Here is a 20,840-nt window from a genome sequence, read left to right on the forward strand (position 1 = left end):
AAGAGGCTTATTCTTGAGACATGTATTACCAGAGTGAAAATATAACTTCAGTTTAGAGTGGGATTAAGAAGAAATAAATTTAGGTTCTCTGTGTGCCTTTAGGTTGCTCTTATAGCTGAGTGGTGTCTAATCAATGCATTCAGTGTGGAGAGCATTTATGCTCACTGCGAAGCAGATGCTTGCTGTCTGCTTGGCTGTGTCCTGAACTCCACTGCCTGCAATGTCTGGTTGCTTACTGCAGCAGCAGCCATGTAATTTGCATTTATCTTGTTTAGTTTTTTAGAGCAGTTGTGTATCTTCAAAGTTATTTTGCTGTATTAAATTTACCATGGAAAACATCAGTTTACTTTGCAGAGTGGCTTTGATATGTAGGAATTAAATTGCCTTTGGAGCAAACTAAAAGTGAAGTTCTGCCCTGGGTGAGCACTGAACATTTGCATTAGGAGGTGGAGTGTATTTAGGCTTTGAGCCAGTGTTTTATGTCTTGGATGGCTTCACGTGATGTCTGTGATGATAACATTAAATCTAGGGACCTGACTCAATATAATTCCAAGTGAAGCCCCTGAGCAGTGTATTGCATTGATATAGAGAGCTCAGTAATAATTGTTCTGATGCCCTGATACTCCCATTGTCAAAGAATAAGTAATGAGCATTTAATATTGCATGGGATGAGCTTGAGTATTAGACAAGCACAGGGCTAGCAAACTCTGGAACAAGACTGGTGGGATATGCTCCCTTTAGGAACCTCACTTCAAATGGCCCTGCATGGCTGGATGTGAGTGACAGCATTAAGTCTTAGGTCTAGAACTGGGTTATGATCTTGGAAGGCCTTAAATAGAAGGTATATATTGAAACTCTCTTAAGTTGAAACAGTCTTTTTAGGTATTTGTCCTTTGTTCCTTTAACCAAGTATCTTTGGACAATGACTAATTCATCAGTTTTGCCCTACTAAAGATATTCTACAGAAGACATGTCCTTTTCTGTCCTTTGGAGTACTCCTCTAAAACTGGGTTAAGCAGAGTAGGAGGTGTGAAATTGCAACCCCAAAATTTCTGAACTGTTTTATGTCTAATGGCAGCTTTCTCTTTAGGCTGTGGGATTATGAGTTTAAGAGGAAATAGTTCAGTAATAGAACAGTAAGAAAATAGCTTCAGTAATTTGCTTGGGTATTTAATTTTAATTTCTAAATTGATTTCAGTAAGCATTGCAAGTTAAATTGTTTTCTGAGGTAAACTGCCTACCAGACAAAGTTTGTAGCACTTGATGTTGCAAAATACTTTTGTGTGTGAGCATATAACAATGTCAACAAAATGGTTATTGAAAGGTCTCCAAAACTTTCTGGTGGAATAGGGAGGTGTCTAGACCATGGCACAGGAGATGCTGGATGTTGCAACTCCTCTCTGAAGGTTGGATTTTGAGTCAAGGCTGCAGGTATTTGGCTTTCCCCTGGAGATTCTGGATTCAAGCCTTCTGAGTTCTGAACTAAGCAGAGCTCAATTCAAGAACAGTGTATATGAGGGATGGAAGGGATGCACCAAAACTGTTCTTCCCCTAAACTGCTGTAATTTGGTTGAAAGCTCAGCTGTTTTTTGACACGTCACTGGCAGTACTTCTGTTGCTGCCCATCCATTTTTTGTTAAATAGTTTAGTTCACTGTAGTCATTCGCTGCAATATTAAATATCAGGATTCAGTGCTTCAATGTGTGTGGCCTGAGAACAGGAGTCAAGAGACAGGTTTCTTCTGTTTCATCTATTCTGACAAGTCTTGCATTCCTGTTTGTGGAGTGGCATGTCCTGGGTAGGATGGTCAAGGCTGTATTGAGCAGAATTTTTTTCTGAGAGTGTGGTATTATTTTCAGATTAGCCATGTGTATGAAATACAGCTGAGAAGATTGTTTGGATTCAAAAGTAGGGAACTGACCTCTTCAACTCTGATCTGTTGCACACTGCACTTTTAAACACCTTTGAAAACTAGCTGCAGCTGCTTTCAATTAATGTGAACTTGCTGTGCTTGGACCTGGACTGGACTGGGTTATTCAGCAGTAATTGGGCATGTTTGACCTTACTGTTTTGGCTGGAGTAGTATTAAGTAGGTGTACAATCACCTAGAGGAAGGGCTTGGGTGGAAAGGCAGGCTGCAGGGTAAATGACTAATGACTGTGTTAAGATGGCAGTGTAGAAATGGAGCCCTATAGAAATTGAGGTTGGTTTTGGTACCTTTTCTTTTTATTCTTCCAATGTGAACTTCAAGAGTAAGGATTCTCCTTCTGCCAAAGTTGATTGTTGCTTTTCAGTAGGGCTTTGAGCCTGTTTGGCAATTAAGACTCAGATTTATATGGGCTATAGGTAATGATAGTGAAGTTGCATGTGCCAGAGTCAAAATATTATGAATGAAATGCAAGGCAAAAGATGAGACGTGAAAATTCTGTGGTAAATCATACACAGAGTGAAGGTGCTTCCTGATACTGATTGGCAATGGGCAGTTAATGCCTTTTGTTTTAAGGAAGGTCATTTCCCAAACAAGAAACAATGCTGCCCATCTACATGTTAGTATGAAGTGATGCCATGAAGAAATCAGGCCACCAACTGTTGTCTGGCAGGTGATAAAAATTATATAAATATGAAGGGCACATTCTTCCTCTTTCTTGTATTCACATGCCCACAGCTGTGAACAGAAGTTCCAGCTTCTGAAAAATGCATTTCTGATTTTTTTGTTGGTTCCTATTGTTTGCTACTGCTGATACAGTTGTTCTGAAATTTGTCTGAATTATGACTATTTATTCTGTAATCTAACTTTAAGCTTTCTTTCCAGTTCTAAGAAATGGGATGTGGCAGAACATTATGTGGAAAGAGGTAAATAAAACCTGAGGATGGGAGGGAGGGAAAGCAAGTATTCAAGAATTACTCTTGCCAGAATTAATTAGGAGGCTTGGAATTAATGTATCCTACATGGGAGTTCTTTGTCACTTGGGTGGGGGGGGGGTAGGAGGGATCCTTTCTGTTCCAGTAGTCAAAATTGTCCTGAGTGAGGCATCTGAGTACCCATTTTTAAATCCTGGTACTGTGTTACAGTCAATTCTAATGGATTGTTGTGTTTTTCCTTGTGCAGTTAATAGGTAAACTGTAAACAGTATTTTGGTTTTTAGTCTGCCTAGAAGAGTAATTTTCACTGCAATGCTGTACCTCCCCTGCAAGTCTAGCAGAGACTTAACTTTGCTGCCTGTGCTAAAAAGTCCCTGGGCTTTGAGACTAATTAGTAAGCTGCTTGCTCAAGTAAGAAACACAAGCTTTGCTGCTACCTGAGGCACTTGGGACCCATGTTTTGTGAGGCCCTTGGTCAGAGTCTGGTGGGCTTTATTTCTAATACCTGGAAGTTGCTGAAATGCCTTTGGATGTATCGATCTAGTTGTGGCTCTTAGTGCCTTTTAAAGGATAAAATTAGCCCTCTTATCTAGTAATTGAGGAAAAAGTACACCCTTTTAAAACCTCTGAGGAATGAGATCAGTCTCAAGATACCTAAAAGCAATACTGCTGAAGTGTTAGGCTATAGTAGAAGCTGAAGATTGCCACGGATTCAGATGGCTAATGTTGGTTCCTGTTTATGCTGTTCCAAGTCCTATTTTTGTAGAAAGGACAGTGAATTGAAAGTTTAAGGTCAAGCCTGGAATCTGGGTTTTTTATACCCTTAGGCACTTCTTGAATTGACCTGTGTCTGTAACTGCATGTTGTCCAGGCTTTTGTTGTTAAACAGTTCTGTATTACTGTATTAGCCACCTTGATCACTTTAAGGCAGGCTTCTTACTTTTTTCTTTTTCTTTTTCTTTTTTTTTTTTTTTTTTTTTGGTTGTACTGAAAGTGGTAGGGAATTTATCTTTAGTGGTATCTGAGTAAAACTAATGAATCTGCTTGTTCAAACATGCCATCTGTTTCCATTTTTATAAATTAATATCTTGAAAGTATTTTAAGCCCATGTCAGACTTTCAGTTCTACATTTGGCATTAAGCAGCCTCATGCATATTGGGCAAACCTGGTTTACTGTTTGAGAGTGTTACTTGACTCTTTTGAGAATGAAAGTCCCATGCATGTGTGACTAACTCAAGGTGCTGAAAAATCTTAGGCCTGTGTAGGAGGAGACAAGTATTCCAGAATTCTGCATATCTCAGGGAAGAACAGGATTATATGATGGATCCATAGAGAAGATACTATTTGCTAGTGACTAGTACAAGCAATGCATCTAAGGGGAATTAAGGGAAAATTATAGTGATGATTGGGTAGGTAAGTAACACAGATAAGGAATGGAAGAAAACTCTTGATACTTAATGAAGGTGAAGTCTAAAGATAACTTTTTTACTAGGGAAAAAAAAAATAAGACTAAAGAAAACCCCTGAATTTGGATAATGGCAGAACTATAGAAAAAAGTAATTTTTATTAAATATAAGCCACAGAAGTTCACAATTTCTAATTGAGTGTGTCTATCTAGAATTGTTTACTTTACATTCAGAAAAGGGAAGGCTTTGATATTTCCAAACTTGCAGTGAAAAGTACTCTGACTTTCAGAAAAACTGTCTCTAGCTGTTCTGTGCATGATGCTGTTCTTCTGACTGGGTGAAAGAAAATAACAAACTAACATTCCAGGCAAGCGAACTGTTTGTTTTTCTCTTCCATGCTACTGTACTCCTGACCACCACAGGTAGCAGTAGGCGATATTGTGAAGGTCACCAATGGGCAGCATCTTCCAGCAGACATGATCATAATATCTACCAGGTATCCTGAATGGGCGTGGAAGTCATGTGTCTGATGAACTGAGGTGCAGAGGACTCGAATCTCTGTATTTGCTATTAATAAAACCAGACATCAGATAACACTAATTCTATTCCACATCTGAAATCAAATTTCAACAAAATTCAATGACGAAACATGGCTTTACTAGGCTTTCATTCATGTATCATTGTAGATAGGCTCTTCTAAAATGAGGTGTTTCCAAGACTTCACTTTATGAATTGCAGATGCATAATACTCTGTATTAATGAGTTTTTTGGCAGACTGAAGGTCCTTAACATGAGCTTCATGCAGTCAGTGGTTCTATGGCCTTTTGAGAATCCCTCCCCTTAAATAAGGAAGCTTAAGTTTTCTTCCAGTTAATTCCACTGAATATTCAGCATATTTTTCTGTGCTCCCCCAGGAAGATTTCTCTTTCAATAGGAAATCTGAAAGGGTAGCTCTGTTGGCATCAAACAACAAAAGAGCTTTTGGACTTTGTTCACTACTTCTCTTGGATACAGCACATGTATGGCCCATCTCTAGCATGGTAGCAACAGTAATCCGTTGAGTCCTTCTTGGTTTAGTTTCAAGTGTGGGACAACTTCCTGATGCCCCCCAGGACACATATGGCCCTATTGGCTACCAGGGCACTGTGGACTCATGTTGAACTTGCCATTGACCAGGACCCTCAGGTCCCTTTCCATGGGACTGCTCTCCCTCATCCCATTCTCCAGTCTGTACACACATCTAGGGTTACCTTGTCCCAGATGGAGAATCCAGCACTTGCCTTTATTAAACTTCATATGGCCTGCCCAGCTTTCTCATTTGTTGAGGTCTCATAGTTCCTAAAAACATTTGAGTGGTGCTTGACTGCTACTCTAGGTTCTAGATTCTGTAGAGTAACTTGAGGCTTAATCAAGACCACAGTTTGCTTAGACAGATGAGGTTTAAACAAGAGACAACAGCACAGCTCCTGTTGTTAAACATGCTTTAAGCATGTTTGGCTCTAATAACCAAACCTTACAACACCTCTGTAATTCCCTCCTGTGTGTGTGCTTTTCAGCAGTGATTGCAGATTGCTCTGGTCTCAGGGTTTCAGTTCTCTTACATGATCCAGCTTTTAAGGGGAACTTGTTTTTTTCAAGCTCCTGTATTTTCTGCTCCATCCTTATTGTCTATGCTGTTTCTGGAAGATTTTATTTTTTTCTAAGCTATATGCAGAAGCTCAGTCTTTTTGAATTACTACATCATGAAGGATAGAGGCACCTTCATTCCATGGTATACAGTATTGTATTTTTCAAAACAAGACTCAAACTTTAAATAAGTGGTTGTCAACTTAATATGCAGCTAGGCTGAATTTGGACATCAATAACTTTCTGTTTCAGCATTGAAGAATATTTTACTTAAGAACTTCTCTAATGCATTATACTAAAAACCTCTTCTGACTTATTTCTTAACTGTGTGGGCCAGCTTTTTCTTCTACATTTTTCTACTAACCTGCTGTCTTTGATAACCACATAATAATTAGAGAATTTAACCCAAAGCATGGTGATTTGGCAGGAGCTTTGCTTGAAATAAATAGCAATTTGTATGTCAGTTCTGCTTTATAATTGGTATTATTCCCATGATTCCTTTAAATGTCAATACTAAGTGTCCTCAGTTCACCAGAAAGCTCTGCATGTTCTGAAGGGGGTGGGTTCTTTTGCTTGTATATGTTGATTTTCTGTGTGAGGTGATTTTTAGAGGTAAAATTGACAGTTGTTTTTATCTTGACTCGCTTCCTGTACAGCAAAAAGGTGACATCAAATTTTACATAAATAATGAATTAACATGTAGGAAAAATATTTTCATTCAAGCACAACTTTGCATGGAAACATGTCCACATGTCTCATTTCCACAGTTCATACAATTTCTATGGAAATTAGAGGAATTGTATTGCAAAAGGGCTCCTTCCTGAGCTAACCACTTCAGTTGTGGTAGACAAGGTGTTTGACACAAGTAAAATTGGAATCAAGCTGGACTCTAATCTATGTCTTTCTTGGGTTCAGATTCAAATTGCCTGTGTAGGAAGGGACAAAGAATAGACTGAACCATTTTTTCTTTTCAAAGCAAAATTAATTGTAGAGAATAATCTCGCTTCTTACTGTGTTATAAATGTACCTGTCCATTTCCTAATTATTATTTTCCTAAGGAGTCTTTATTACTGACTGTTCTGTTGATTGAGTACATTTGCTGTTAGAACAATTTGTGACTTTGGAAAAAACCTAGCCATTTATCAAGAATATGACAAGTGATATGCTGAAGAAGCACTTGCTTGAGTCCAGGTGGGAAACTGATATTTCTAGTAGCCTGAGAAGACACTGGGCAGAAAAATCATTTTCATGGTGCCATGCAGAGGTTTTGAATCTTGAGTGGCATGTCAGGAAAAGATCTGGTAAAAGTACCCTTTCTTATCACAGGTGCCACCTATGCAAGCTCCTCTGTTAGATATAGATAAGAGCTTGACTAATAGAAAGTTCAGTTCTAGGAGGAAGACTTTTGTCCCTATGGGTAAGGGCAGAAACACATCTGGAAAGATGCAGGTTACAGCCCTCAATCCTAGCAAACCTTTCTCTCATGCCCAAAAAAAAGCTGTTTAGCAGTGACTTTGGATGTACTTCCCTTATTAAGGGGACTTTGCAGACATGATTTTTTGTGTCCAGGTCACAGACAGAATTCAATAGCAGAGACAGAGCATTGCTGTCTTCATCCAACCGTATTCCCTTTTTATACAGTTCAATACTTGCTCTTTCATCCATAGCTTTTGGAAGCAATTTAATGGATTGCAATTCAAAGTAATCCACTTTAGGCATCTACGTTTATAACAACTTGTTAAATTCTTACTGATTTTTTGATTTAGACTTGTCTTTCTCTGTAGTTGTATGTAGTAAATATGTACTTTCAGCTTTCATGGTTGTATACCACCAGTATAGTTTTCTGTCTTCTGCAGTGCATTGAAGAAGTCTGTGGTGGACTATATTAGTGTAAAAGAAGTGTACCAAAAAGCACTGAGTTTTAATATTGAAAATCTTACACTCCTTACAGTGAACCACAAGCCATGTGCTATATTGAAACAGCTAATCTTGATGGGGAGACGAATCTTAAAATACGACAGGTAAAACAAACTGAATTTATTTTTTTTTTCTTTTAGGTATTTAATATTAGTTATGAATCAGCATCTAGCTTGCATGGTAACAATACAAGTGCTTTTTTTGCTGTTTTAAAAAGCATCTTTCTTCAAGTGGATGTAATTTGCCTTTTCAACAGATACAAACCTAAGCAGTAATACACCATGTGCAAGTGTAAGGAACTAACCTGGAGCAAGTATTTTAAGCCCAGAGAGACAAATCAAACAGACCTTGGATGTGTTTTCCTGAAGATCTAGTTAGTGGAATTTAAGTGCTGTACATAAAAAAAAAAATATCAGCTATGCTTGTGATGAGAGTTGCAGTGTCTCCTGTCACAAGTACTATTTTATGAGTATTGTGCAGAGGCAGAAGCTGAAAAGGTTATTTATATGTATAAGTTGATTTGTTATCACTGTGGTAAGCAAAATAATTTATTTGGATCTTTCTGGTTTTGTCATAGTGTTTAGAAATAGTTAAGAATCTTTGGCTTCTTTCATTAAAAAAAGTATTTAGATTAGGATTGTGAAACACAGATAATTTGTTTTTAAAAAGCTACGCTTGCTTCTTCTTTACTGCATTTGTAGAAATGTGATTTACTGTTCCAGATCAGGCTGTTAAGTCAGGTCTTGAGCTTTTGTAAGATTTTATTTGCTTCAGGACATGCTTAAAATACAAAAATACGACCTTGCTCTGGCTTGCAGTGCTGCAGTCAAATTCTGGCAAAAGAAAGATGAAATGGATTCCTCTTTTACTAGAAGGTTAGTGGGGTGCCGTGCATGTGCTCAGATGTGGAGTACCAGTACTTTATGTTGCAGTTGCGTGACAGGCTGAATATTGACCTTGAGCAGGATTAGCGCATGTTGGCTGCTGTGGCCCAAGAGAGACTACACTTAGAATGACCATATTTAGCAGCCATAACACATCAGTGCAGCTATACTTTGAGAAAAAAAACAGGCTTGTTTATACTGCTTTTCTCCTACTTCCCCCTGCACGTATCCAACTTCACATTTTGTGGATCTTACTTTCCTCTTAATTCAAGAGAGATCATGTAGGTAATGTAAATATCTGTGCAGAGAGTTTCAGTCTTGTTAGTAGGTTTCTCTGTGTTCATAATGAGTCTTCCTTGCAGGAAAGAGGTATTGAATCTAAAATTAAAAAAGAGAACCCCAAAACCTAACAAAAATCAACCCCAAAAAAAGAAAAACAACAACAACAACAACAACAACAACAAAAAAAAAACACCAAAGCCAAACAGGACCCTGACTAACAAACCTGTACAGATTTAACTATATTTTGTTTCATAGATGTTAAAAGGAAGCACCATTTTCCTAGGGTGCCTTCTAATAGCATTTTTTGTCAATAATCTCCTTTGAATTGTTCTATGCAGGGTTTGTCTCAAACTGCTAGTCTCCAGTCCAGGGAAGAATTGATGAAAGTGTCTGGGAGGATAGAATGTGAAGGACCCAACCGCCATCTCTATGACTTCACTGGAAACTTGCGCTTAGATGGTCAAAGGTATTGACAACAAAGCCATGAATTCATTTGGTTAGGAAAAACATTTCCTCTGTTCTTTTAGTCTGGAACTTGGAGCATATGCATGTTTTTGCTGCAGAAGGGGAGGATAATAATTAATATTCTTTAACTAGAGCACGTGCCAGTATAACATAATACAATTCTGTCTTTGTATATAGCCTTCTGCTTGTTATGGGAGTATTGGTTTCTTTGTAATGAATGGTGATATTCTGATAAAAGGTATATCTAAAGAGATGGACTCAAGGAAATGGCTGGGGTTTTTAGGGCCTTCTTGTTACACAAGATACACAGAGGAAATGGAAACCTTTCCCTTTCAACAAGAGCCAAATGCTGCACAAAGGTCAGGTTTGCAGAGGAAAGTGATCCCAGAACCCGGAGGCTTTGTCAGTGTGTGTTCAATTTCTACAACTCTTGAAAGAAAAGTATGTAGTTTTAGTACTCAAATTCAGATTGTGACAGGTTGGTAGGAACATAGGTGTTTTATTTGGCTGTACCTCTTTTGCTTCACCAAATGTATATTCTTGGGCAGCTCAGTGCAAGAATAGCAGATGATCACTTGCATTCCACTTGGAAGTCATGTGGTTGATAGAGGCTTTCTCAAATGCTTGTTTAATAGTGTATATGATAGTGTGCTTGAAATGGATGGTCTCTTAGCAAGTTTGATGCTTCCCTGTCTTTGATGTGAGGGAGAATGTTCTAGCCAAGGTCAAGTGCAATGCTTCTTTATGGCTGCCACATAATTTCTCAAGTACTGGATAAGTGGAGCAGCTTTTCCCTACTGTGCTTTAGCAGAAATTAGACTTACGGAGGTTTCAGTGCTTTCTTCAGTTGTGTGAACAATCTAAGCTCATTATATTGCTATTACATTCTTCTCCTCTTGTTGTTTGGGGTTGTTTTTATTATAAACTGGGGAGCAAGGCTGGAAGTAGAACTATCTTCTTTAAAGTGTTACCAAAAACTGCAACATGAGCTTTTTCTTTTGCAGCCCAGTTCCTGTTGGTCCAGACCAGATCTTGCTGAGGGGAGCACAACTGAGAAACACTCAGTGGGTCTTGGGTATTGTTGTGTATACAGGACATGATACAAAACTCATGCAGGTAAAGGTTTTAAGGGGATTAAGGGTATGTTTTGATAGAAGTTGATCATATTTCCTGTATTCTTATTGACTTAATTTTATTAAACCGTCTGACTCATTATAGTTGTTTTAAGGCTTGGAGGCCTTGAAGATTAGAAGGGTCCATTGTACTCCAGTTTGCATCTGCACATGTGCAAACACAAACTGAAGTGACAGCAGTTCAATATGTAAGGAGAATTGACTTTCATCCTAATATATCTGGTAGCTGGATGACATTTAAAACTAAGGCTTAACAGCTGAGGGTATAGTAATAATAGTAGAGATAATACAGGACTCTTGTCTTAATTTAATTGCCTTAATGTCAGGGAGTGCCTGGTGAGACCAGCAACATGCATATGTTGATCACTGCTGCTGACCATCAGTGGGATGGACACAGGTGCTCTAATGGACTCTGAAAATAAAGACTGGGTTTGCTTCTGCACGTTTATCTTGTAAAAGCCATTGTCAGGTTCTTTGTCTTTTTTTTTCCCCCTGCTGCCGTTCAGAATTCAACCAAAGCACCTCTGAAGAGATCAAATGTGGAGAAAGTGACCAACATGCAGATCCTGGTTTTGTTCTGTATTCTCCTGGTAATGGCCCTTGTGAGTTCTGTAGGTGCCTTATTATGGAACAGAACACACGGCGAAGTTGTCTGGTACCTTGGCTCCAACAGTGAGTATGCAGGCACAGAACCAGTGATGTATTAGACTGCAGGGGCAGCTATGCTCTTACTTACACTGAATTAGTGCATAAAATAAGAAATAAAACCCCAAAAACCACACATCTTGCTAGTTTTTTGATGACCTAATATTTTCTTTTTTTTTTTGAGAATAGGCTGGTGTAAGTGAGCTTTCCAGTGAGGCTTCTAAAGGTTAGGCAAATATCACTGGGCTAGCACCCAAGGAGCAGGACAGAAACAGAAGAGGGGCACTTGGATATCCAGTGTTCACTTCTTTCATCTCTGTAGAGACACCATACACAAATTTTTTTCTCAGGAGGGGTCATGTACTGCAGCCTTATGTGTGTCTGACTGAATTTGACTGCAGAATGGGGAGTATCAGTTTGATGCTGACGTCAGCTTTATGCTTATATACAGATGCAAAGGATTTCTGTTCACTTATTTCAGTTAGAAATGCTGATCTGCTCTTTTAGAGAAAATTGAAATGCTAAACGTCACAATTCTTATTTATTGGGTAAAGTTTCTGTCTTTACCTTCTCTTACCTTGTTGTGAGAAAACTGATCTCTTAGCATAGTTATTTGAAGGGTTTTATTTGATTTTTTGGATTTATTAGTTCATTATCAAAGATGAACATGGACAATGAAATACTCCCCAGCAGACTTTTGAGGAGGTTACATTAGCTATAAAATGTGGTATTAAAAGCATTTTGAGATGCAGATCTTAAAGCAGTTATCACAAACTGCAAATGGCTCGTCTGCTGATGATGCAAAACAGATGGCAAGTGTTATCTTCTGCAGTTTAAGAATTGTAGTTGTGGTAGTAATGAAAAAAATCACATAAGAAAAGCGTGGAAATGCCCCATATTTGTCTCTGGGTTTTGTTAGTTGTAATGTCTTGTAGCAGTGTCAGCAACTTTCAGAATTTCTTGCCTGCTCTCCCCTTGTTTTTTAATGAGTAAGTTTAAATTTGTGCCTTCCAGTGACGGAAGCCGTACTGGAAAAGATGAATGGAATGGACTCTTGAACTTGGAATATAAAACAGGTGCAATTTGCAGTAGACTAAGATGACATTATAGTCTGTGTAGATATCTTTTTGCAAATTGAATGCACAATTTTTCTATCTTCTGTAACTGCCACACACAGGAAAGACTTTTCAGGTTCGGCAGGTAGATGTTAAATTTTGGTTAAATGTCTCATCCCTGTAAAAATTGCATTGGAAAATGTTACAATACCAAGCATGCTTCTGTTGTCTGTGAACTTATCAAAGATATGGAATTAGGGTGTACTCACACTTTGAGGTACCTTTGTCCGAACTCTGATCTTTATTAGGCTTCAGCAATTTTCTCTGGATTCTATCACCTCCTAGTTTGCTCCCTGACTTCTAATTAACTTGTGATGCTGAAAACCCTTAGTTATGGACTCTGACCCTGTTGTGCTGGGTGTTCTGTGTGCTGACTGAAGTGCCTCTCTAAGTTTCTAGGGAAGTTGAGAGCATACAAATGTGGAGACTTTGATTGTAAAGAGAAGCTGTGGGCAGCACTGTGACCAGGAACCTTCATCCTGTGTCTCTGCTGTGACTTGTGCCTTCCTGTTGGCTGTCTATAAATGCTTTCCCTTCCCTTTAGGACCAGTTGTAATGGTATACTTATTTGGGCAATTTGCCCAGTGTTGTCACCATTAATAACAACTTCTTTGCTTAAGCAGGGTGCCTCAGTTCATATACTAGGCAAGTGTTTAACAGTCAACTTGTACTCACCAATTTCTTTAGTAAGGGTAAATTCTCAATTCTGAAAATGATATCAGATTTTAGAACTAATTTCAGTGTTTATTTTTCGTTACCTAACTCCACTGAGGCAAGTAGGCACTTTCTGAAAGATGGTTATATTACTAGTGACACTAGGCACTCTTAATTGGGCAGTTGACACATTAGATAAATGTTTAAATTGGGTTATAGTGGGGAATATTGTACTTCTCACCATCTGTCTAGCAAAAATTGTTCAGCAAGTATTCTGTTCTTTTATATATAGCCTCACCAACCTTGTCTTCTTCACCTGGTATAAAATACATGGTTCTGTGGGTGTTTTATCTACCTTCTATTGAAATCAATATTAAAATGGCCCTTACACTAGACATCAAAATAGTAGTGTATTATTTTAGCTTGGCAAAATCTGATTAGGTGAACTGCATAAAGATGATTGCCCCTATACCACTCAGACTTGTCTGCTAGTGTCCTGTGTCTTTTGATCCACAGAAATGCTGTCTGTCAACTTTGGATACAATCTGCTGACGTTTATAATCTTGTACAACAACCTTATTCCAATCAGCCTTTTGGTGACATTGGAAGTTGTCAAGTTTACTCAGGCTCTTTTTATCAATTGGGTAAGTAGCAAGAGTGAATGTATCTCAGTTCTGGATGTTGACATTGAAAATAAAAACCCACTTGACATCTTAGCGAGATTTTCTAATTACTTTTCTGATGCAACTTCTGGGAAAGGCAGGGGAAAATTCAGGTTTTATTATATATCAGTTCTGTGTTTCACAGGAAATTAAAAGATCTAGTTACAGGAAGGTCTCCTGTGCAAATGATCACTTGTATTTTAGGCTTTTAGGATGAGAAGGAAGCCTCAGCTCTTGGTTGAAGGAGGTCTCTCTTGACTGACTCATGTCCAGTAGTTATCTTTTGAAAACTCTTCAGTATCTTATAGCTTCTCTGAAATACAGCAGAGGGCAAGACTGGACTTGTTTGAAGGTGTGGGGTTTTTTTTTTGTTGTTGTTGTTGTTTTCATTGCTTTTTTGTTTTGTGGTTTTTTTTTTTTTTTCATCCTGAGGCTGGCCTTAAGGTCACCTCTGGAATGGACCGTAATGTTTTTGTAAGAAGATAAGTTGATGCTGCCTCATGCAATCAAACAGTGATCCCTCTGTTCAGGGGAGCTTTGACTTCAAAATGTCTTTCTCAAGTTGTGGGCCAAAAATACTGTAGTGGTGGCTCTCAAGCTGGACAAAATCAAGAGGAATACGTTTTGTTGGTATGCATTAATCCTTGGACTTTGAGTAATGTAGCAGGTTCCTATAAAACAAATGTAAATGAAGTTTAATATGTCTGTTCCCTGAGCTGCTTGTAATGTAGCAGATACGCATATCAGAGAAGCTTCTTTGGCTTGTGTAGCAGCTATTTCTTTGTTGTAACTGAAGAAGTTTATTTCATGGATCCAGTAAAATTGTCTCTCATAGATGTGGCTAGAGCAACTGTTTGTTGTAACTGACCACCTATGCTTAGTGTGGCTAATGCATGAGCTTCTTTCTACTGTGCTAAGTTTGATTTTTTTTTTTTTCTGTTGCACCTTTTTTTTATTAACTACCTGTAGTTGAATCTGTCTTTTCTCATATCCCTGTAGGATGGAGGTATACTTTGGAAAGGAGGCACCCATATTCATCCTGGGATGATGTTTATCTCATGCATTCAGAATGCCTCCTTATAGTGATAAGACAGTCAAGCCAAGTTGGAGCTGACTAAAAGAAAAAGAGAGACTTTAGTGTTTAATTTCCATAACATAAGTCTTCATTTTGCTTTCATTTCAGGACATAGATATGTATTACCCTGAAACAGATACACCTGCAATGGCCAGAACCTCAAACCTTAATGAGGAACTTGGACAGGTATGATAACATTTTCTGAAGTGTCATGATTGTGATATACTATCTCAAGAGTGAAGGTATGAGAGCAAGATGTACAAGATGTGTAAATCAACCTTATTTTGTTGCTCTGTGGCTTGGGTTAATGGGGCATTTTTATTTTCTCTAGTCTGTGCCTTACAAGTGAAATAATGAGATATCACAGGATTAAATGTAATGTCATATAGGGAGATTTATGTTTGGGAATTGAAACTATTTCTTATGTTCACTCTAAACTTTATTCTCAAAGGTGTTGGAAAGATGCTCTGTGGTTTTGTCTGTTTGTACCTGAACAGAGCATACAGGGCTAGACTGTTATTATTTTTGATGTTTCTGACTACTTCACAGGAGATGCAAGTAAAAAAAATGCAGTTGGTATTCCTAATTTAGATATTGTGCTCCTTCAAGCATTTCTATTTTCCTTTCAGATAAAGATAACTACATATTAAGTTCTAGTTGTAGGTTGGTTTATTCTGTAAATAACATTTCTTCAAACTGGAAGGGCTTCCCAGAACAAGCTTACTGGATAATATGACTTTGCTGTTGGAATCTTGTAATACTGTTGAGAAATGGTAGCTTTTTTCCTTGACCATCAAGGTTATAGGTTTGTAATGGAACTACATGGACTTTATCACAGCCATGAATTTAATATTGAAGACACCATTTATGTATTTAAAATGCATAATAATATCCTGCTCACTAGGGGGATAGTCAATATTGTTCCTGCTTAATCTGATCAGTATTTTTCTTATGAATGCTGAAATTTGATTTCTGCTTAAATCACTTTGATGTGAAGTTATCAACCTCTGAATTATGGTGTTATTTTTTGCCTGAAGTAAAGGATGTGTGGTATAATGTATGTTGGTGGCCCATATGTTATTTTCAGGAATGGCTTAATAGTGATTCTGTGTAACTAGACAGAATTTTTTGATTCTTTAATTGAATTACATGTTCACAGGTGCCTTATTTTTGTTTTATGGTGACATAATTAATGACTTAAAATTCCTCAGAAGTGTGGGTAGCCACTTTGACTTCTGGCTTGCAAAGGCTCAATTTCCAATGCTGAATTCAGTGGCAGTATAGTGCACAGCTAAAGGATCACCTTACAAGTAGTGTACTGCACTGTCTTGGGCTGAATGGCAATTATTGAGGAAAAGCTTCTTCTAACTCTAGTCAAATTATTTGGGTCTTTGAGTTGTCTAACTCTTTCATGGTATCACCATCCCTTCCTGGTTGAAAGTCTTACAGTTGTGCAGTGGTACAACTGTGGTGTCACTAACTTGCAATTAGTTTTGGTCTGGTGTAGCTCTTCAAAGGTGGGAATGTTGAATCTGCTTATGCTCCAAGAAGTTGCTTTGAGGGGTTGCCTCCAAGTTCTACCTTAAAATCACCGTTTCCATTAAGGGATTATTATTTAGGGCACTGCTGACTGTGGCTGTGTATTGTGTACTTTAGGACTGCTCATGAGTGGACATCAGAAAAAGCAGGTTTTGTTTGCCTGCAGAGTACCAGTTGGACTTAGTCTAGCATATTCTGTGCTTACAGGTAGGGGAAAAAAAATCCCCAAACATTCCTGGTGATCTTTGAAACACAGAATGTCTTCAGTGTGTAAAATTCCAGTGAGCCTTCCACAATCCTAAGAGTCTTTGTTTTCATTTCTAGTCACTCTTTGAGATTAGTACAGTTGAAAGATTTGGTAAATGTCCAAGTAGTGCAAGCAAGTACATCTGTAGTAACCTCACTAGAGCCTTGATAATTGATACTTACTATTTGAGCCTTTCCACATTTAGAGATAAAGAATTAATGCAATTAAATAATTTGCATGATTTTTGTTCTGTAGATTTAGTAGATAAATCATGCTGTAATAAGCCTGCATTGCCCAATATTTTGACATTTAAGCAATATGTCTGAGTATCTTGTTTTCTACTTTGAGTTTTATTACTATGCAAGTTGAAAATCAGACTTGTTCTTTCCTTTCCAGGTAAAATACCTGTTTTCTGATAAAACAGGTACTCTAACATGCAATATAATGAATTTTAAGAAATGCAGTATTGCTGGAGTGACATATGGGTAGGTATGACTTTTAAAAAAACTCTGTAGCTTAATGTGTGCTTACTACTGGTACAAAATTTTATATTAAAAAAGGATTAGAACATTCTGTTCTTCAATTTATATTGTAGCATATTTTGTGGTCTTAATTAGTAGCTTTCATTTTCCTGTCCTGCAGCGCAAATTATGAAAGTCAAACCTGGGGAGTACTTCACATGAAGCAAAGAAACTTGCTTTCTAACTTACCTAATCATGATTTAAGCAAAACCAGAAGCGCTAAATAAGCTCTGGCCTTTCAAGAGGGAAGAACTTGCAGCCCAAGTGTAGCATTTATCAATCATATTCCTGTGACTTGAGAAGACCCAGAATTTTGTTAGAACAGTGTAGTTGTCGTTATAGAGCTTAATATTCCTTGCACAAGAGGGATACCTGCTTACTGGCTTTATTCTGTTCTGTCAAAAGGATCCCTTTGAGTCATCCTCATCTTTGTATTTGCTTCATGTTAAATGGGTAGTCTTAAGATCTCAGTGTAAGTTAACCTTTGAATTTCATGTTAGCTAAATTAGATATCTCAAAAGGCAGAAAACTTGATTCAAATGTATGAACAGCTGAACCCATGGTTCCAGCATATGTTTTCGTGGGATGACTCATTGATCTTCGCCTTCCACCTATTTTTTTTTTTTTTTGTTACTAAAGTGGAATAAATGTTCTTTTTCCTTTTTCTGCTCCTCAGTCACTTTCCTGAGTTAGAAAGAGAACGTTCATCAGAAGACTTCAGGTAAATAGATTCAAGATGTTTATGTTCTGTATAGCAGAGTGGGTACAGTCTATATAAAGACTGCTTTCCAATTTGGGAGTGGAAGAAGCCCAAGGGAGGAATGCGTTTGAGTAAAATGGTCTTCCAGTGGGAGCCTAATGCAGAGCTGGTGGGTGGTGATGGATCTACTCTTCTGCATAGAGACTTCATATGTGAGGGGGGTGAGGAATAGGCAGTGGCTGGGATGCTAATGCACTGCTTATTTATAATTGCAGACAGTCAAGTTAAAAGCTAAAATTAACTTTCTTTGCAGGAACCTTACCCCTAGCTAGAGGCTGAATGTTGCTCTTTGTGATCACTGAGTTCAGGCCTGAAGAGAATGAGAAGAAAAGGGACTTCTTTATTAAAATGCTATGTTTCAGTAATTAAACTGGGAGAGAGTTTGATATGTAGGCCTGTCATGTCCAGAGAATCTTTCTTGTTTTTTTTGGGAACTTTAATGAATCGAGATTATGGATCTGTCCCATTCCACAGAAACTAGTGAAGTTACAAGGTATCAGTGAAACATGTTGAAATTATTGGGAAGGAGGAGAAGAGCCAGGCAGGGCTGACATGGATTTGAATGGCAAATGCAGGGAAGAAGTGAATTCCCACCCAAGAAACAAGTCAAGGCTGAATGCTGTTAGAAAAGCGCTTGGTGATGAGCTAAGCTGGGCTTCTCCACTGGTCCAGCTCATTTTTATGATCATGTTTTAGGGAGGTGATAAAATGTTTTTTCCACTGAGAGGTAATTTCTAGGATCCCTCTTTTCTTCCAATATATTGCTGTTTCTTTCATTGCTGTGTTTTCTTTCCTTGTACCTTTCTTTTCTATTCAGTTCTGTGAAGTTTTTTCTAGGTACTTACTTGGAGTACTCAAACTTAAAATCCTCCAGGGGTCAGCTTTAAGCAGAATGCTCTGACTAGGGAGGGAACTTAGGGATATTGAACATTGATCTATTTTATGAGCAAGCCACCCTGAAGTGCATTTATATTAAATATGCTTAAAAATTGCTGTTGCTACATCTGTCCCAGGAGCTGCATTGACACTTGAGTCTTCTGAAATACACTGTAAATGATAACCATTTTGGGTTTCTTGCTAGTGTTCATTTTCAGCACTTGCTGCATTACTCATATGATCTTTTCACAATGCTTTCAAGGACACTGGAGTCTTACTTTGCCAATCTTAGTACTTCATCTAGTTTCTTGGGAAGCAAATTTAAAAAGCAATGTTGTCACTTGTTTGAATATGCTTGTTTTGCTCTGCAGCCAGCTACCTCCTTCCACCAGTGAATCGTGTGAATTTGATGACCCAAGACTGCTGCAAAACATTGAAAATGATCATGTAAGTCTGCTCTTTGAATATCACGCTTTTAAATGCCCTATTCTAGGCTTGTCTGGAATTGAATGCTGAACAAATCTATTTATGTGATTAAGTCTGCTCTGTGAGTGTGTCATGCAAGCACAGAGGGGGTAAATTGGAATCAAAATAGCTCCCTCCAACGCCTTTCTGCCCACTTGTCTTACAATTGAATTAAAGAAGCAATGGCATTGATATGGATTCTAGCTACCTCTAAGGCAACTTCATATATTCTGTTGTACATGTAAGATAATACTTTGTAACAAGTTAAAATAAAAATTCAAATTCCTTAAAATAAAAACTACTTGGAATGTTGAGCATCTGTACCATTGTAAACTGTAATCTGTAGCATTACAAGGTGGTCCTGGAATGAGCCTTAAGTATTACAAGGGTTTGGAATTCTAGTTATGTAGAGGATGTGAGAGATGGGAATTAATTGCAAATTCAAGCTTGGCATGAGCCTTAGCCTAGCTGTTGAGTCCTAAAGGGACCTATTCTTTACAGTGTCAGTTCATTGTTTATTTGGAAATCATGTGGGTATGAAGTGTCTGGTGTCCAGACAATTAATTCACCTGCCAAAAAGCATGACTCTTCTTCTCTGCAGGCTGTCTCACAGTATGGCAAGAACAAATGCAATCAGCTGATTGCTCTCCTTCAACAGTATAGCTTTGTAACTGGGCTGGTTAAGTTTAGTATGAGCATTTAAAATATACTTGCGATATACAGTTTGTGTGCAGGAAAGCTTTGCTTTCTATTCTGCTGTGCAGTACTTAAGAACTGCAGAATGGTGTGAATGCTGTAGGGGAGTAATTACTTTGTGTGGCACTATGTATTCTGCAGGATGATGGAGCCTAAAGGTGGCTGCTGGACTCTAATCTCCAGCAAGGTGACCCACTCTGGACAGTGCCCTGGTTTCCTATGTGGCTTTTGTACTCATGTACTCTGGAAAGATTTCCTACTGGACATGACTTGCAGCCAAGATTTGCGCATGTTCTGTTCTTGTGTCATATTTGTTCATTTATTTTATAGATACAGTTATGGCTTATGGCACTTGCTGACTCCAGGTATTCATTTTGGTTTAGGTGTAAACTGCTGGTAAAAAGTGAGCTCTTTCTGGCTGCTGTTGCTTTAGGTATGCATAGAGAAAAAAGCTTTGGTTTATTTTAGTAGACTAGCAGAAGGGATGTATCTCAAATGAGCTGTGAGATGGAATTTCTCACCTAGCCTTGAGGTGGCCCCTTATTTTAGGGCTACCTTATTATTTGATCTTTTCTGGGTAGTTTCTGCTTTGGGGGATAGAAGAAATATATGCTGTTGTAGCAGGCAAATAAGGGATTTTGGTAGCTTCCTTAAGTGTCATTTAGTCTAGACAGCTCAGAAGTCTTCTACGCTGAACCCTTTTCCAGTTTCCTTTTTGCTGGTCACTTAGACAAATATTGATGTCATTGTGCAGCTGTATGTTGGGCAGAGCATGCTGTGTGAACTCAGCCCTCGAGAATGAGTGGGGAAATTACTGACCAAAGATACTTTTCAGAGCCTGACTGGAGGAATGGGTGCCACCCTCTGGTAAGTGGTGATTTAGCATAAGACAAGAGAATGCAAGGACTGCTTATGACAGTTTGTTGAGCATGTTTGGATGTATTTTTCAGGCTGTGGGTGAGAGGAGGACTGAATTCCAGCATAGTGGTAGAGGGGAGGGTCTTTCTGGC

General features: G+C 38.3%; 1 protein-coding gene across 6 annotated transcripts in view; it reads left to right on the plus strand.

Moving 5' to 3' along the window:
- Positions 1 to 20,840, plus strand: part of ATP8A2 (ATPase phospholipid transporting 8A2) — a 317,425-nt gene that overhangs the window by 50,616 nt on the left and 245,969 nt on the right. For 5 of the 6 annotated variants that reach the window (XM_021530648.4, XM_085580332.1, XM_085580328.1 and 2 more), the window contains 11 exons: positions 2,813 to 2,853; positions 4,691 to 4,764; positions 7,846 to 7,915; positions 9,316 to 9,443; positions 10,447 to 10,558; positions 11,082 to 11,247; positions 13,506 to 13,633; positions 14,835 to 14,912; positions 16,909 to 16,997; positions 17,710 to 17,754; positions 19,041 to 19,116. In XM_021530648.4, the coding sequence (XP_021386323.3) occupies positions 2,813 to 2,853; positions 4,691 to 4,764; positions 7,846 to 7,915; positions 9,316 to 9,443; positions 10,447 to 10,558; positions 11,082 to 11,247; positions 13,506 to 13,633; positions 14,835 to 14,912; positions 16,909 to 16,997; positions 17,710 to 17,754; positions 19,041 to 19,116 (1,007 nt within the window). The remainder of the gene's footprint in view (positions 1 to 2,812; positions 2,854 to 4,690; positions 4,765 to 7,845; positions 7,916 to 9,315; positions 9,444 to 10,446; positions 10,559 to 11,081; positions 11,248 to 13,505; positions 13,634 to 14,834; positions 14,913 to 16,908; positions 16,998 to 17,709; positions 17,755 to 19,040; positions 19,117 to 20,840) is intronic. The other variant, XM_085580352.1, reaches the window with a different exon arrangement.

This window comes from Lonchura striata, chromosome 1 (genome assembly GCF_050655825.1).
Source record: "Lonchura striata isolate lonStrDom1 chromosome 1, ASM5065582v1, whole genome shotgun sequence".
NCBI lineage: Eukaryota > Metazoa > Chordata > Aves > Passeriformes > Estrildidae > Lonchura > Lonchura striata.